Source organism: Acanthochromis polyacanthus, chromosome 18 (genome assembly GCF_021347895.1).
Source record: "Acanthochromis polyacanthus isolate Apoly-LR-REF ecotype Palm Island chromosome 18, KAUST_Apoly_ChrSc, whole genome shotgun sequence".
NCBI lineage: Eukaryota > Metazoa > Chordata > Actinopteri > Pomacentridae > Acanthochromis > Acanthochromis polyacanthus.
The window spans coordinates 17,540,337-17,558,193 of record NC_067130.1 but is presented as its reverse complement, the minus strand read 5'-3'; the positions used below and the strand labels follow the sequence as shown (position 1 = coordinate 17,558,193).

General features: G+C 41.1%; 1 protein-coding gene across 1 annotated transcript; it reads left to right on the top strand.

Annotated features, from left to right (window-relative positions):
* Positions 1-5,900: 5,900 nt before the first annotated feature.
* On the top strand, positions 5,901-10,949 carry LOC110953306 (zinc finger protein 703-like). The gene is made up of 2 exons (XM_022197252.2): positions 5,901-6,524; positions 7,356-10,949. Exons 1-2 carry the CDS (start codon positions 6,282-6,284, stop codon positions 8,913-8,915), a joined length of 1,803 nt encoding a protein of 600 aa, XP_022052944.1. The 5' UTR covers positions 5,901-6,281; the 3' UTR covers positions 8,916-10,949.
* The last annotated feature ends 6,908 nt before the right edge of the window (positions 10,950-17,857 follow it).

Here is a 17,857-nt window from a genome sequence, read left to right as displayed (position 1 = left end):
ACAAAAATCCCAAAAGTTTAAGTGAAAGGATCAAAGAAAATGCAAATTAAAGAGAACAAATTAACAATAATAAATGTGGGACAGGTGAGTAAACCTGAAGATTTAGCTTTTACCTTCTGGGAAATATGTCACCTGTGTGTGCATATGTTACCTGTCTTTGTGTGTGTGTGCGTGTGCTCAGGTGCTGGCTATACTTGTGGGGACCAAATATCCCCACAACTGTAGGAAAACCGAAAACAATGTCGGTCCCCACAAGTTTAAACAGTGTTTTCTTGGCCATGTTGTTGTTACTGAAAAAAGTAAAAGTGCAAAAACGTTTCTTTAGGGTTAGGCATTGTTTTGGACTGGGTTAAGGTTAAGGTTAGGGTTAGGGGTTAGATATGAATGGGAGTCAATGGTAGATCCCCACAATGATAGAAAAACATAGTGTGTGTGTGTGTGTGTGTGTGTGTGTGTGTGTGTGTGTGTGTGTGTGTGTGTGTGTGTGTGTGTGTGTGTGTGTGTGTGTGGTGTGACTTACACAATGAAAAAGAACAGTCTGTACTGTATATGGTTTGCATGTTTGTGATAATAGTGAAAAAAGTAGCTCACACCATTAGACATACAGCATATAATCATAATGTGTGATGTAATGTTACTGTCATGTAAGGGCACATCAATAACATAACTATTTAAAGGATGAACTGACACAAACCAGTACTTCAACCAAGATGAAAAAATACAGGGACAGAAATATTAAATAATGATGTTTAATAGCCTATAATGTGGCATATAGTGCCACTTCTGTTTACTGAATTCTAAAGCTGAGTTAATTTTGTAACATTGTTTTTAGCTCCAGCTTAATTAACACAAAAACGTTCTCGCACCAGATTTTGGTATTGTTTAGCCATGTTAGTGGCTAATGCTGCACGATCTGCCACTTTGGTGCTAACTGAAATATCCTAGCAATGCTTTGATGGATTGCCATTTAATTTGTTCCAGACATTCGTCATCCACAGAGGATGTACCTCAGTGACTTTGTAGTAACACCAGCATGTAAAATGTTTAATTATCCAGTAAAAAAAAAAAATCGATTCAAAGGATCAAAATAAAAATTTGTCAACACTTCTGTTCCCCTGAAGATACATTATAATGACTTTGATGATCCCCTGATTTGTCCTGTAGCATCACCAGCAGGTTCATTTGTAATTATCTAGTGGTGTATGTCAAGATTTATTCAAAGGACTGAAACTAAATTTTGTACTGTTATTCAGTGACCCCAGAGTATCTACCCCATTTCCATGTTTCACCACCAGCAGATTCAAGTTTTTTGTTGTCCAGTGATTTTGCTCAGAATCCATTCAAAGGATTGTCACAAAATTTCCTACGTATAATAATCGTTTTCAGAATGTGAATCACAATTTTTTAGGTTATTCTCTGAATTTCCATGTGGGATGTTTATTATTCTGTGAAATAATTCAACAGCTATTGAGAGGAACTGCACAACACTTTGTCAAAAGCATTTATGGTACCAAAGGGTGTACACCGCTGACTTTGGTAAAGCTTTCATGTAGCTCTAATAGCAGGTTAAAATGTTTCATTATCGATTGCAGTATCTCAATATCTATTTTAAGGATTCACACGAAATTTTGTACTGACATTTATGATCGACAGAGGAGTTACCCCACTGGTTTTGGGTGTTAAACTTTGTACAGATGCCTAATAGAGGAGCTTCTAGCTCCACTTGAGATTTCAAGTAAAATGTCTTGACATTGGGGCGCCTGTATCGCTCAATGGGTTAAGCAGGTGAACCATGTACAGGGACTGGTCTCCGACGCAGCGGCCTGGGTTCGATTCCCGCTCGCGGCCCTTTGCTGCATGTCTTCCCCCAACTCTTCTCCCCATTTCCTGTCTATCTCTAGCTCTCCTGTCGAATAAAGCCTTGAAAAGGCCAAAAAAATAATTTAAAAAAAATGTCTTGACGTCTCTTTGATGAATTGCCGTGATATTTGGGTCACATGTTCCTGTTCCCCTCAGGATAGACTCTAATAACTTTAGTGAGTCATTTTTTCACCTAATGTCATCATCATATCAAAATGTGTTTAATATGTTAGAGTATAACCAAAGCCTGCAGAGCTACTCACATGTTCGTCAGATTCAGCTAATTAGAAAGCATTAGCTTGCTGATAGAATATTGATGGTTTGCCTTCATTTTTGGGATAATTATTTGTTTTGGAACTACAGTTCCAACGGTTGAACACTTCTGGGTATATTAATGCTATAATGTCACTGTGGGTTATGTTGGATTTTTTTTTTTTTAGTATTTTTAGTTTATTTGTCTACATTTTGGAAAACTGTCGTCATTAAAAATACGCCAAATTAGCCCTCTGCAGTCTCTGTTTGCAGCTTTCCTGTGCATGTGCAGGCAGCTACCACTGGGTTACTTTGATGCAGAGAAAAACTTAGAAATGTGAATATTATCACATCAGATCTGCATGCACAAAGAATTGCTTCTCTCTGTGGTTTCTAAATTTATGATTGGCTCCAGTATTAAACTGAAGATATCATCAGGAAGTGTGAATCAAACTTAATCAAGCCTGCGTGTTCGGATTTGACAGGACAAGAAGGATTTTGACGCACATTGTGGCTTATGCCTCAGAGCGCCTTCTGCCAGAACGCCACCCTAAGCCATAACGGACCTTTTGCAATCAGAAACACACATCTGGACTTGTGAAACCCCTTGTGGTGCTTGCCCTTCATGCACTCATCGGCTTGTTGACAACAGAGGGAAAGATGACTCATGTGACTTATTCCCAGAGCTCACTTTGTTCTCTGCACCATTTCACACACAAAAGAGCATTTTTAGTTTTAATAAGCGGGTTATGTATCGCATAACAGCGCATAAACTCTGTGAAGTTGTCAGCAGACTCTTCTTGGTGGACGTTCCTCCTCTCTCCTTTGATCTGTGTTTCACGAGCTGGAAATTATAAGATTCTAAATGACGTTTGAGCAAAGTTTAGTTTTCCAAATTCGTTCATGATTGTGTGGTTTTATTTAAAGACTGCCCGGTCGTATGTGAAATATTTGATACACACAACGTCACGATGCGTTGCTCATGATTTCGTGGTCCACAGATTGTTTGCTTTGTTGCTCAGAAGAAGTTGTTTTTCTGGAAACCACAACGTCATGTGAAGTCAGATCTATTTTTCTTAATCATAGTTGATATCCATCTGGACAAATGGCCATAAAATGCTATGATTTTTTTAATCTGTGCAAATTGTAATTTAGAAAACTGTGTATGATACAGTGTTGGCTTGAAGATGAGGATAACATCTGTCCACAATTTTAGAGCATATAATTTTCCAGTTTATGAATACAGAAGACATTCATACTTATTAATTTGTCCACCAAAATAAATGCATTATTTCTCTGGAAATCCTTTTGGCGTTTGTATAAACAGAAAGTGATACATTTTGAAGTTGTTCTGACCAAAATGTCCACAAATGTAACACAAAGTCAAATAAATCACATTGTTTATGCCATAATGTGGCACAGAGTTATGCCCAAACCGATTTCATGTAAGCTTGCATTTCAAATCCCTTAGTTTCAGAGGGAAACGTTAAACTTTTTGCTCAGTGCAACGTATTTTACAGCTTGCTTTTCATTATCTTACATTAAGAAACACTTGAAAAGCCCATAAGATGAAATATATACAATTGAACTAGTAGTTTTAAGTCTTTAGTTTGTGTATAAAGAAGTTGTAAACAATTTCACGAAAGAGACATTATGTCTTTGCAAATCGCAAATGGTTTCGTCTTCAACAATGTGATATCTTAAAACTAATTAAAGCTGTCAAATATATGTGAAAAGCAAAATATCTGCTGACTAAATGTAGCTGAATCAAGGTGTAAAGTAGCAGTAAACAGAACTACTATAGATAAAGTTCCTAAAAAATTGTGCTTATGTCAGTACTTGAGCGCAAACCTTCCAGTTCTGCCCTCTGGAATGTCCATCCATCCGTCCATCCATCCACCCATCATGGGAGAGCTGGTGTCTATCCCAGCTGACCTAGGCTGAAGGCAGGAACACCCTGGACATGTCACCAGTCTCCTCTATAATGTAAAAGGGTTAAAGGCATTATGGAGGATGTTTTTTTTGTTTAATTTGTCTGATTCACATAAAATGAATATACTGACCTTTAGTGGACTTGTATGTATGGTCTCTAAAAGAATAAAAAATTTTAAAAAATAACTGTGGACATGGCCGGACCTGAAAAACATCAGCCAATCAAAGCGCTCGGACCTAGGCGTTTGGTTTGCTCCCTTTCCTGTCAATCAAAAATCTTCCGGCTCAGGCCTAGTTACGTAGATTACGTACACCTTGGACTTACGTGTTTTGTGTATGTGTTGCTTTGGTATAGCTTCGTAGTTAGCTGGCGACTTGTTTTGCTCATCCTTTTTTACATAATGGCAGCTAAAGATCCAGGGGGACCCAGCCGTAAAACACAACTTCACGAGTCCTACGCAAGTTTCTGGAGGGGGGCGTTTCTTCGTAAATGTTTAGAGGGGGGTGAGGGAGAGGTTGTATGTGCGCATTCTACGTTCAAAGTCGTAAGAAATTAAATCTCCTCTAATGCCTTTAAATAAATAAATGAATAAATAAAATGCATACATAAATACACACACACTTTGGTAGACCATATAAATACATGTCTAAAAGTAGAAATTCAGTGCGTCAAGAGTGAATAGACCATAAATCATTAACCTGCAAGTTACAAAACTTGTAATCAGGGTTTGCCCAGAGCTGGACTTCTGGAGTGAATGCATAGTCCTGACAGTGAAGCACAAAAGTAGGAGTGTGATGACATGAGGCTGCATGAATGCCAAAGCTGTTGGGTAAAAAGCATTTCTAGATGACACAATGAATGTTTGGGGACAAACCAAATACTGGCTGAGGAGTTGACTCCCAGTCTGCAGAGGCTTGGCAAAAGAGGAATATTCCAGCATGAAAACTATTATCTGACCAAGTATCTCACAATCCAATAAAACGTCTTCGAGGTATTTTAAAGAATGGTAGAGCAACACAACCCGTCCAGCAAATGAAAAATACAATAGCATCTGAAAACAAGGCTGCTCAGTTGTATGATTTCCGACGGATGAAATCTTTAACAATTCATGGTCCGCAGTGGTCAGTTTGTAGTAGGGTTGCAATCATGTGACGGCAGCAGGTAGCTGACATAGTGTTCACTTGTTGTCATAGTTATGGTGACACCATGCTGCTATCTCGCAATCATGCGGAAATCTTGAACAAATCCATGGATCCAGACTATAAGCTGCATCACTGCCAAAATCTAATCACTTGGTCCTCGTGTCATTTCTGACCTTCCCTGAAAATTTCATTTAAATCCGTTATTCTGCTTTTGAGTAATGTTGCTAACAGACAGACAAACCAACGCTGATGGTCACGTGTTGATTGGCAGAGTTATAAGAATCAGTTCTTAACTAACTTACCTGGTTAAATAAAGGCTAAATTTAAAAAAAAAAACAAAAACTCCTCACAGTATAACTATATTCACTAAAGCTTAAACATCCTTATTTAATAGATTGTTTTTTATTTTTTAAACATTTCAGGATTCCACTGGGTTTAAACATACCTTTTCTGGTACCCTTGCTGTCAGATTTTCACCATTTTTTACTGATTCATTTGTACATTGTGACCGAAAATGGCAATATTCCAGTAAAGTGCTGCCAACTTTATACTATACTTAAGCGCAATAATTGTGCAAATGTACTTAGTTACATCCCTCCCACTGATGATCACGGTACATAAATCAAGGGTTGTCAGTGGCAGGCTGACGTGGCTCCGCCTTTACGCACGTCCTCCCCGCCCCGCTCATTACGGATGCGGCCACCCAGCGGACACACAGCGGCTGCTGCACTTTGAAGTCCTCACTGTTGTGATCAGTGAGCTGCTGAAGTCCGGAGCGAAGGCACGCAGTGGGACATTTCCTCTGAACACTCGGAGTCTACGAAGCGATCTCTGGTCTTTTACGCATCGACAGAAAGAAAGGACGCCGTTGTGCCATTTTGTGGACTTTTTTTTTTAATTTGTGGATTTGAAATTGGAGTACAGGAGCCGTGTGGGAGCTGAAAATGCTTCAAACCAAGTAACGCACGGGTACTGAGAGGTTTCTCCGTCCTTCGGGACATTTAAGGACGCCCAGCTGTGTTTTTGTGTCTGCTTGGATTACATTTACGCATCTCAGAGTAACGCACATCTCAGAGCGCGGCGCCCTCTCTCCAATGAAATATCTCCCTCCAGGATCAGCTGCGGATCGAGTCAGTCAGCGGATCGAGCTCAGTGAGACCACCGACTCCAAAAACTCTCGTCCCGGTGCCGTGGTCTCTTTGTTGACCCCTCTGGACCCACTTCGGCAGGCAAAGCGGCTCCCTATCCGAGTCATCAAGATGTTGACGGCGCACACCGGACACTTGCTACACCCGGAATATTTACAGCCTCTAACGTCCGCACCAGTCAGCATCGAGGTATTTATTGCCTATTATACTTTTATTTTACAGAGAGGGCTGTTGTTCTGCTGCAGTGTTCCGGATTTCACAGCAGGGAATGGAAAATAAAAAGACATGCTAGAGACAAATCCTTGGTAGAAGCAAAAAATAATAATTGTTTGTTTCACTTGAAACTCTTTGTCTAGGCTTGATCTTAATGGTTACTAGCTCAGAATTTAAGGATTAAATGAACAAACCAGTCAGTCCATTGACTGACTTTTTTGATAATCAAATCACTGTTTTGATTTTTTTTAACCTTTATAATGTGATTTTCTATTGTTCTTTAGCTTTTTTTTAAAGTAGGGCAGCAAGAAATGGTTATTTTCCTCAAGGGTTATACTTAAACTGCAAGAAATGCCAAAAAATATCCATCACAACTTTTCAGAACCTAAGGTGAAGTCTTCATGTTTGCTTTTGCTCAAAAAAAGCCTAAACGATACAGATATTCAGTAAAGTGGTGGATGATGGGGGAAAGTAAAGAATATTTTTTTGTTTGATTCTTTACAGTTTTTGCTTGAAATGCTGATTATTTTTCTGTCATGCAAAGCATAAACGTTTTCGACTTCACCTTAGCTTCTGGGACGCCATACAGAGCATTTCCACCTTATTTTATGGCATTTTAAAAACAGAACAATAAACCATTAGATGCGTGGAAGCAGTTTACTGGTCTACAGATTGACACAAAGGTTTACGAGGGTAAGTTAAGCTCATTTGTTTTGTTTTTTTGAAAGCGACTAAGCGAAACATTTTTGTTTTTGCATGAAAACCAAAAAAGTACCAAAATGACAAGAATGTGTGTTTTTCTTGCAGCTGGACGCCAAGAAGAGTCCCCTGGCCCTGCTGGCCCAGACCTGCTCTCAGATCGGTAAACCAGACCCTCCGTCCTCCTCCAAGCTGGGCTCCTCCTGCAGCCAGGGGGACAAGGAGCCCAGCAGCCGCTCGTCCGTCTCCGGCCTGAAGCTGGGGGAGCACCGCCCGTCCCTGGAGGACAAATCCAGCTTCAAGCCCTACAACAAGGGCAGCGGAGACTGTCGCAGAGACACGGTCACCAGCAGCAGCAGCAGCAGCTCCAGCAGCGATAAAGCCGGGTTCAGGGTTCCCAGCAGCAGTAGCAGCGTTACCACGAATGGACGTCTGAGCAGCAGCAGTGGGCAGCAGAGCTACCCGCCTCACGCTGCTTCGCCCAGCTCCAGAGGCAGCAGCAGCACCCCACCTGGACAGCAGCAGCATCACAAACAGAGCCAGTCTCCTGGTGGACAGCACGCCTCGCACTCCCACACTGCCAACGGTGACGCTGCCCATGAGCAGGGCAGTCCTACAAGCACGAGCAATAATAGTAATAATAATAATAACCCCAAAAACGACATTGATGTAAACAAGGCCGGCTCGGACAGTCCGCACCACGCCAACTCCAGCCACGTCCGAGCCAGCACAAACTGCAGCAACGGTAGCTCTGACGGCGGTTCCAACCATGATGGAGGTAAAGCAGAGCCCTCCCAGCCGAACCTGGGCCCTGGACATATTACACCCATTTCTCCTTATAAGTCGAGCCAGCCGCTCTTCCCCCTGCCCTCCTCCAACATGGGCTACCACGGATCTGTAGTGGGGGGATACGCAGGCTACCCGTCCCAGTTTGTTCCTGGGCTGGACCCGACCAAGTCGAGCCTCAGCGTGGGAAGCATGGGAGTACCAGGGAAGCACCCGAGCTCCAGCCCTCTAACGGGTGCCTCCCCCCCTTCCTTCATGCAGGGTTTATGCAGGGACCCCTACTGCCTGAGCTACCCCAGTGTCTCCCATCTTGGCGGGAGCAACTGCAACTCCTGCATCCACGACCCGTCCTCCAGCCTCAAATCCAGCTTCCCTCTGGTGTATCCCTCCCACCCGCTCCACTCCCTCCACCAAAGCTCCCTGTCATCCAGCGTGTCCTCCTCCCTGTCTCATCCCCTCTACACGTATGGCTTCATGCTCCCCAATGACCCCCTGCCTCATGCCTGTAACTGGGTGTCAGCCGGAGGGCCGTGCGACAAGCGTTTCGCCACGTCAGATGAACTCCTGGCTCACCTCCGCACGCACACAGCTCTGCCTGTGGGGATGGACAGCAAGCTGCTCTCAGTTTCCTCGTCTGGACCCGCCTCCTGCCACCTTCACCTCCCTCACCAGAGCAGTCCAGGCTCCATGCCCAGCTCCCTCTCTCTCAGGGCTCCCCCCAGCCTGGGCTTAGCTCGCTATCACCCCTACAGCAAGGTCCATCTGCCCCCTGGACCGTCCTCCATCTCACTGCACTCTCTGCCCACCACAGGCCCGTACTACCCCCATTACGCCCTCTACAGTCAAAGACTTGGATCTGCGTCTGCGCTTGGATATCAGTAACACACCACACACTTAAATGTTTATCAGAATGGTGCAACATCTTTTTTGGAAATACGCCTATTTGCTTTCTGGATGAGAAGACCGAGGGCGCTTTCATATCTGTCTACAGCCAGCAGCCAGTTAGCTTAGCTTAGCATAGAAAGGGGACAAACTGGGAAACAGCAAAATCCACCCGTCAGCACCCTTAAAGCTCAAGACATTTATAAAATGAGCAAGAATCGCATCATGAAAACATCATGACTCAAGACTCCAGGCGAGAAACAGTCAAACACACGGCTTCTCATAAAACGTGAAATTGTTGGTTTTACGCCTCAGTTTTCAGACTTTTTGATCCTTTGAATTCTAAACACTCACATCTTTTCACTGCAACACAAAACCCCGCTGCTCTATGGAAATAGCAAAATGGCTTGAAGTAGAGAGAATCTAAAAATGTCTTTAGTGCAGAATAACAAATTTGCAATGCTGTATATCCCAAAGAAGTACAAAAAAGAGTTTATTTTATTATTATTTTAAAAATAGAAAAATACTTGGAAATACAGTACTAATGCCAGACAAAAATAGGAGCTCCACTTACCAGAGAAAGTTTACAACTTAAATTTTCAAGTTTTTTCTTCATTGTCTTCCATCTATTCTATTTAAACACAGCCTGCAGTTCAGCTGAGAAGCCCCTGAATGTTAGTCAGGTGACTGTTAGTCACAACTGTGTTGTTGTTGTTGTTTGTTGCACAAAGGTGCTCAGAATTATTTCTGTTTTTACAGAATCTAATTAGTGCAAATGTTTTATATTTGACAATTGTTAAAAGAACCTTGTAAAATAAAGCAGTTCTGATGAAATATTGTAATTTTAAGCCAAGATTCGGGCTTTTCTGATGGAATTACAGATTACATGATTACTTCACAGACCATTCAATGGTTGAAAATGTTTCTGCTTCGATAAGAAGTGCAAGTTTGGCCATAAAAAACCAACAACACGCCTTTTAACCCCACCGGTGGGTTTTGGGGTTCAGAAGTTTAAACAAACAGTATGTAATGTGTTAAAGGTGCAGGTCTGTCACCTTTGGACTGAGCCAGGCTGACTGTTTCCTCCCGTTTCCATAGTTTATGCTAAGCTAAGCTAACTAGCTGCTGGCCATAGTGTTGTATTTAACATTCAGACACCACAGTAGTGTCAGTCCTCTCGGACAGAAAGCCAGTAGGCACATTCATAAACCTGTTGTGCTGTTTCGTCAAATTAGTACTTCCTCTGACTTCACACTGAATTTGTGGAAGGAGGAGGGGCGCGCCAGTGCTGGATTTTGACTTGAGCCTCTTCACACTCTGTTTATACTTTATATATGAGACGTGGCGTTTCTAATCAGGCCCCACTCCTAAAGATCAGAGGACACATGGCTCTTTAACGTCTGCACATTGCTTGGATGCTTCTGCAACAGACGTGACGGCCCTGAGGTGACTTTTGCCGCCCTGTGGGCTTCAGCAAATTGATGGTTGGACGCTGCGTAAAAAGCTCTTGGATGTTGAGGGTTCTTGCTGCAAATGATGATGATTTAGTGCAGAAAAATGTGGCGTGTCCGGGATGGCAGTCAGCGGCAGCCTTGGGCTGATGTAAGCCTGCTCCCTGCAAGAAATGCATGTAAGCTCTACACAGTGAACACACTTAACAGCCCAATGGTTTGTGATGATTTGTTTTGGTTCCTTATGTTTGGTTTATTCCTATTGAGAAGCTGTATTTATTTTATACGGGGAATCTGATTTAATGTTTACCATATAAATCTGTTCTCATTTTACGGTCCTCTGAGCAGACATGTGGGAAGCCAGATGACAGGTGTTGAATATGTCGTGTCTTAACACTTCTTCTAGAATGAATGTTGAAAATCACATCTCACTCTGAACTCCTCAGCTTTTTGATTGTTTTATTTTCACAGCAAATCAATAAAACTGAGATGTGATATTTTTTGTAAAATTGGAGCACCCTGTGGGGGGATCCAGTGGAAGGAGGAGGTCATATTTTGGTAAATAAATCCCATTGAAGATGTACATATATTCTATTGTCTTCATTTCCAACACACTGCCAGTGAAAACACCAGGAGACTTATTATCTGTATTTGTTTCTGCTTTATGAGAGAAATAGACAACAAATGTAAGATTTTAATCTAATAACAATCAGATTTTGATGATTATTTTAGGTAAGCAGTTTTTGACATTTTTGACTGCTGTCACATGTTTTACTCACTCTGGGATCACAATAATTAAAAAAAGAAGAAATTAACAATACAACATTTTTCCAAGTGCCTACAGGTGTTACCAGTGCTGGAAAAAAATGATGACTCTACATTTACACTTTAGATATTTTTTCACTAATTGCATTTTTAGTTTGCTTCTACAGTTGCCTCTTAATTTCTTTGTGGAAACACAGATTCCAGTTCAGTCAACGAGTTCCTGAATTTCTGTCATGTGACTTTTGGTTGCAGCTTGGTCACTAATGACTTTATGGTTGTGCTGATTAGTACAAAATTTGAGAAGTGTGGATTACAGTGATTTTGATTAAATATCACTATTTTATTTGGTTAATTTTCCGAAGGAAATGGCACATCACAGGCGAGGGGTTCAAGGACCATTAGAAGGTAGAAAATCTGATTTTCAATCTGATGAAAGGTGTCATTTTTATGATTTTTTAAAAAACAATTACGCGCCTTTCATATCCACCAGCAGGTTTTAAGGTTTAGAAGGTTAACTAAGGTCAGCCTTTTTATAGACAGTGTGTCATTTCTGTTGAACAGAATCCACACCCAAACACAATCTGATGTACTGACAAGTGATATTCTTTTATTTCCAACAAAGACATGGCCCAGACAACCCTCGTCATGTCAGCAGACTACCTCTTTAAAAAAAATCAAGAACATCAAGAAATTTGTCCTAATTACTGACCAGTTCTACCGGTTCACAGCTCTCTGGCTGGGAACGGCAGCAGAGCTGGAAAACAGGTGAGGTGGCAGAAGGAAGATGTAAACTTCAGCATACATGTCAGTGAGGCTTTGATGGTGATCTGGATGTGTACAAGTGACTATTTTTAGCTAGAAAGAATCACATGATTGATGACTTTGGGTGTGCTTTACTGTCGACAGCGAGCTGACCACAGAGCTGCAGCTACATGGTTTCACCTTAAAGCAGAAGCCTGCTGATTTCACAGACTGAATGTGCTTTATGCTTAACAACAGCGACATCCGTGGAAGTTGGAGCTATCAGGGTGTAATGTATACATACTGTAAGATCCTGATAAGCATCAGAGCCGCTTCCCGACGAAGCCCTGACTGTCGCTCAAGTTACCGAGTCTGCCACATGATTGGCAGCAGTAATATGCCATTTCCTAGCAACATGACACTGTGACACCCTTGGCGAAGTATAGATGACCCACGCTGGTCACTCACAACTCTGACAAGAGACCCACAGGGGTCAAAGCAGCCAGTCCCCACTGAAACAAGAGACAGCAGTCCTGTTTCAGTGGTCCGAGATGCTGTTTGAGTGTTCGGCAGGAGGGCAGGAGACCTCCCAGGCCCACTCTGAAGGCTTCACGTTGCCAGTTAAATGTCCCAGAAAATAGACGCACTTAGTTTATTAACTGAGTAAAGAGCTGACTGTGGATACCACAGAGCTTGTCTCCTCTCTGTCACTGCCAGACTTGTAGTTGAGGACATCTGAGGTGGTTTTGTTGGGTTTCAGTGCAGTTGGCTTTCCAGGTATTTCAGTCAGCAGTGTTTAACTTTAACAAAGGTGTGAAGTGTAGAGCTGGACTGGGATGCCACCTATTGGTGACCAACAATATGTTTTTTTAATCAAATGTCATGATAAGGAGCATCATCTGCATGTGGTGCTGTGTTTCTTTTAAGGTTCGACAACAACCTTCAGAATATCGGACACATTTGATGGTAATAATTTCCTGGAATAATTACTGAAGAACATGAAAGTGATACAAAGAGAAGATTATGTATGTCAGAGGTTTCATTTTTTTAATCAATTAGTTGCCAACTACTAAATTAAATGCTATTTGTGTTGATAATCAGTTTTCTAATATTATACAGATCAGACAACTAGCCAATTAATAGGGAGAACAACTGACAACAAAACTGATTATATTATTCTACAGTTGATTATCCCAGATTTACATTCAATTTAATCCTTCCCGTGTGAAATTTGGTGCATAAACTAAAGACTAGTTCCAAATTTCATCTGATCCTGATATCCTTACTTGTAACTACAAAAAATGACCAAAACTCCACCATTTATTAAAGCGAGAAAACATAAAAAATAACAAGACTTGTCTCATTTTCATTTTTGCAATGCTTCCTGATGATGATTCCTTAATCATGCACGAAAAACTGTTCTGTAGGTAAAATGAAATCTTAGCTTAAAATCAAACTCATGTTATTTGGCATCACATTTAAATTTGACCAAAAACCTGTTTCTCTAAAAAAAAAAATAAACAAAAAAATCTGCACATCTGTGCTTCGTAACATTAATTTCATAACAAGAGGCTATTAGTGACTCAACAGCAGCCAAATGTCAGATGACAAAAGTTATTTTGGCTGAACTGCAGGCTGTGTTAACACAAATATGGAAACCCCTGAAAATCAAAGTATTAAAATATCCATAGTCATCCATTTTTTTCCAGGAATGGCAACACTTTTGGGAAAATATCATACCTGTTGATTCCAGATTTTCACATTTTTGCAAAATAAATAATGAAATTTCACCTTTTTTTCTTATTTCTAATTCATGGCATTATAGCTGACATTATTTAGTTCTCTCTGCTTCTAGTCATGGTTGTGCTGCCTCCATAGGGGTGCACGACTTAAGACTGAGGTGAAATACGAGCCCACAGTGAGTAAAAATTTGACAAGAGCAAAATTACTGCTTAGCTTTCTGACAGTGAAATGCCTTTTTAGTTATTGTTATGTTGCAACAAACTGCACTAACTCAAAATTCTATTATTTTGAGATACTGTGGGGAGGTTGGGAAATTTTTTTGTGCAACTTTTGGTGCGCGCTTCAGGGTGGCAAAGTCGACATGAATTAATGTGGACTGGCAAAAATGTTCTTCAGATGTTTGTGCTTTCCTCAGGATGTAACTTTAGGACTTTGGTGATTTGCTGACTTTTCTTCAAGAGCCCCTATGAGGTTAATATTTTTGGCTGGCGATGAGATGAATTGTCATGAAATTGTTACATGCGTTTGTATTGTAATAAGTTAAATATGGTCTCTCTGTGGTGCAACAAAAACAAGAAACAACTGAAAACAGAGCAGCATTAGACAAAACACATCAACATTCAGGCAATGCTGTAATTTATTAAGCTTTATTGTGTTCTTCAGTTTTTATGTTGTTGTTCATGTCTTTCTTTTTTTTTTTTGCACCTCTGGGCCTCCGTACACAATTGTTTATGGTATGATGTAATGCTAAACATTACAAAATCCTTTCCTGCCTTCTAACCAAACCCTGTGGCATAATGGTTGTACAACTGTAAAGTGAAGAGAAGGTTGGATCATTTCTGCACAGTCCTTAAACCTTTTAATTGAATAAATACAGAAGGTTTAGTTGACAGTTTAGTTGTTGATGAAGGAATGTCCAGCTCAAAGGCGACTCAGCGATTGCTAAGGAAGGAGGTTACTCATTTACTATTTCCAGCCATACTTCCAACCAACTGTGCTTCTCTATTCTTTTGATTGCTGCAGCAATATTATAAATTTGACAACTCTAAATCAAACTCAGTGTGAAGGCATGGTTGCTGTAATGTATAAAGAGTGTGTTGTTCTGCTTGCTTGGTTGGTGTGAGTGAGTCCTGGGTGCAGCCTGACAGCCCTGATGATAATGAGACAGACTGAGGAGCTGCTCCTCCGTTACATGACAAGCCTTCACCTCTCTATTGGCCTGAGCAGTGCAAAAGAAAAGAGGTTATATTTAAAAGATGTCCATGGATATATTAATGACTAATTGCAATCCGAAGAAGTATTTCTGGGCGTCTTTCCCTCTGCTCCTCGAGATAGTAAATATTTCCCCCATTAAAAATCATTTGGGACACCAAATTACAAACCATCTGTGCTTTATACTTTCTCCCGACTCGTCTCTGAGTTACAGATCACTCTCCTGCTTGCCAGAAATGGACTCCTCTGCTTCATTTTGTCTTCTCATCCAACCTTTATCACTTCATCCATCATCCTACTATGAGGGCCTTTTGCAGTGGTCCCAAAATAAAGCGGACACAGATGTCAAGCCGATGGCTATACTGATGTTTCCTAAAAAGCCCCATAACCCATTCCACTTACTATCCACCCACAGGCTGGGGGAAACGTTGAAAATACCACTTTTCTCCTTACCAGAAAACACTCCACAAAGCCACTGTGGAACCGAGCTCATCCGCTACAGCTGCCTCATATTACCTCCAACAATAATTAGCCGCAACTGTCAAGCAGTTATTTTTATTTCTAAAAAGGGAACTACTAAGAGCTCTCTTTCCTCGTGTCTTTTGTTGTAAAAAAAGAGAAAAAAAGTCAACAGAGAGACTTTAGTGGCGCTCAAGAGGGCAACGCAATTATGGTTTCTTGCTAATGTGAGGTTGGCCCCAGCCGGTTTTGATCTGGCCGTTTGCTCTGAGGGCTCATAGCTCAGTTGTCAGCTCTCATGCATCACAAACCTGGTGCTTAACGGAGAAACGTGCTTTGGCAGTGACCAGCGGAGGCCTGGAGGCCAGTGGCGGCTGCCGGTGGGTTAGCCGCATGCAGGGAGTGTAGGGAGGGGGGGACTCACCATCCTCTGCCTTCTGCATCTGGATCCTCACAGCCACATTCCCTCACTCCCTCTGGTTTTTCACCCTCTCCACCAGCGTAGCCCACCGTAATTGGCCGGCGTGACCCAGAGCAGACGCCATGCCGCAGACTTGGGAGGTCAGAGTAAAGACTCCAAAACACACAAACATGGATGGCAAGAGAAAGAAAGACAGAGTGAGCGCAAAGCAGAATGAGGAAGAGAAGCTCGCATGGAAATAAGCAGACATGATTACTCAAATACAGTCATTAAGGAGGAAATGTTGTTTTTCAAACTGTCAGGATGATTAATGAGGGAGAGCAAATCCACTCCAATGCTGTTGTTTAGTCGAACCAGCAGACCTGATCTCTGCCACTAACTTACAACAGGCAGGATGTGTGTGCGCGCTCAGCAGTGTGGCGTGCTGAAGCAATAAAAACTGCTAAATGCTTAAAAAAAAAGGTGCAGAGAAACAAGCCAGTGTGTTCTCAAAAGGTAATGTAGAATGATAAAATCGTCCTGCTTATTGTGTGATTCCAATAATAAATCGTAAAAATAGTATTTTAGCAGAGGGTGACAAAAGCATGTTACATAATCTGCAAATAAACAAATAATTGCATGATTTGTTGGTTATGCTCACAAATGTGTTCAAGCCATAACAAATACAAAACAATGTTATTAATAAATACATAGCACCTTGAAGAAGTATTTTACATAACAGATATATAAAAAGAAACAAAATTGGCATTACAAATTTATCTTGCAACACTACAGTTTAAATATCGAGGTCAAGACTGCACAATATTAAATAAAATGCTAATTTGTCTGACTAATTTAGATTATTTAAATAATTTACAGGTTGTTAAATGGGTGTACAATCATTACTGGGTTTTTTTGTTTCTCAAAATCAAAAACTAACGCAAAAGTATCAGTAATGCTTTAACCGATGTGTTAATCTTTGCTAATGCAAGCTAAAAATATTAGCATGTGTCGCTGTTACAGGGAAAATGCAATTACTGATCACTGTTGCTTTTCATGCTACGTTACAAGACAACTAAATAAAACTAAAAATGTATTGCATTTCCGCACTTTAGTCCGCATGCTATATGGGAGTTTAAGCTAACAGTAGCACCTCCGTTCTGCTCTATATTGGATGGTTGAACTTTTTACTCATAAAGCTAATGGTAAGCTAGCTAGTTGGTTTATTTAGTTAGCTGGAGCCACAGATGCTATTTTAACCGAGCAAATTAACTTTCTTCTCTATCTTCAGCTACAATCATGGACCGATTGTTTTGAATATTATTAAGATACTTGAAGGGAAATGTGCCAGTATTTCCACAAACTGCATGCCATGTGAGGAGAAAACGGGACATGTGTATGGCTTAGCAAATCAGTCATAACATTGATTTATTTGTGCAATTTCAGTTAATGATGAAAAATGTTTCCTGTAATTTTAAATATGTCATCGCCTGATGCAAAGCAATCTAGACATCCCCTTGATGTGCACCGCCTTTTATTTAAAGTGCACGTTATGCAGCAATAGATCACCTTCCTACAGTTTAAGTGTCAACACATTCTAGAAAATTAGCCTTCTTTGTGAGTTTTCCAGCCCACACTGTGCCAAAGTTCTCAGAATCTCCAGATGTTCCCCAAATCATGCTGGAAGGCTGATAAGGAATCAGCTTTCAACAGATGTCTTGTGACTGGACTCGGTGATTTAGTAGCTGTGAATGATGAAAAGTGTTCAGTGTCTCGCAGCATGACTGGCTTTTGTCATTATGCAAGCAGCTGTTGGGTCTGGGCGAAGTCATGTCAGCAGATGAGATGGCACATTAGTTTTTCACATTTTTGTGCGTGTGAATATTTGATGTGTTTGACGTGAAGGACACAGTCTCTGCTGGCTGAAGCATGACATACAACCCTGGGAATGTAGAACTGAAGCACTAGAAAAGTAGTGTTGCAACTATTTTGAGCATGAACATTCATTGTTGACCATGGAAACAGCAGTTCGACAAGGTCATTTTAACAGGGTCTGTTTACTAGCTGTTTCTGGAGCTTTCATGTCACCAAGCAGCTAAAAGTAGTGCTTAATTTAAGAGTATTTGTCCTACTTTTGTACTGTTTGTACTACATCTCACTGCGAATAGTCT

Bases quoted from the DNA above. Each gene is read 5' to 3' on its own strand.
- LOC110953306 (XM_022197252.2), top strand. From the start codon at position 6,282: ATGAAATATCTCCCTCCAGGATCAGCTGCGGATCGAGTCAGTCAGCGG. The intron at 6,525-7,355 runs GTATTTATTGCC...TTTTTCTTGCAG, and splicing joins CCGCACCAGTCAGCATCGAG to CTGGACGCCAAGAAGAGTCC.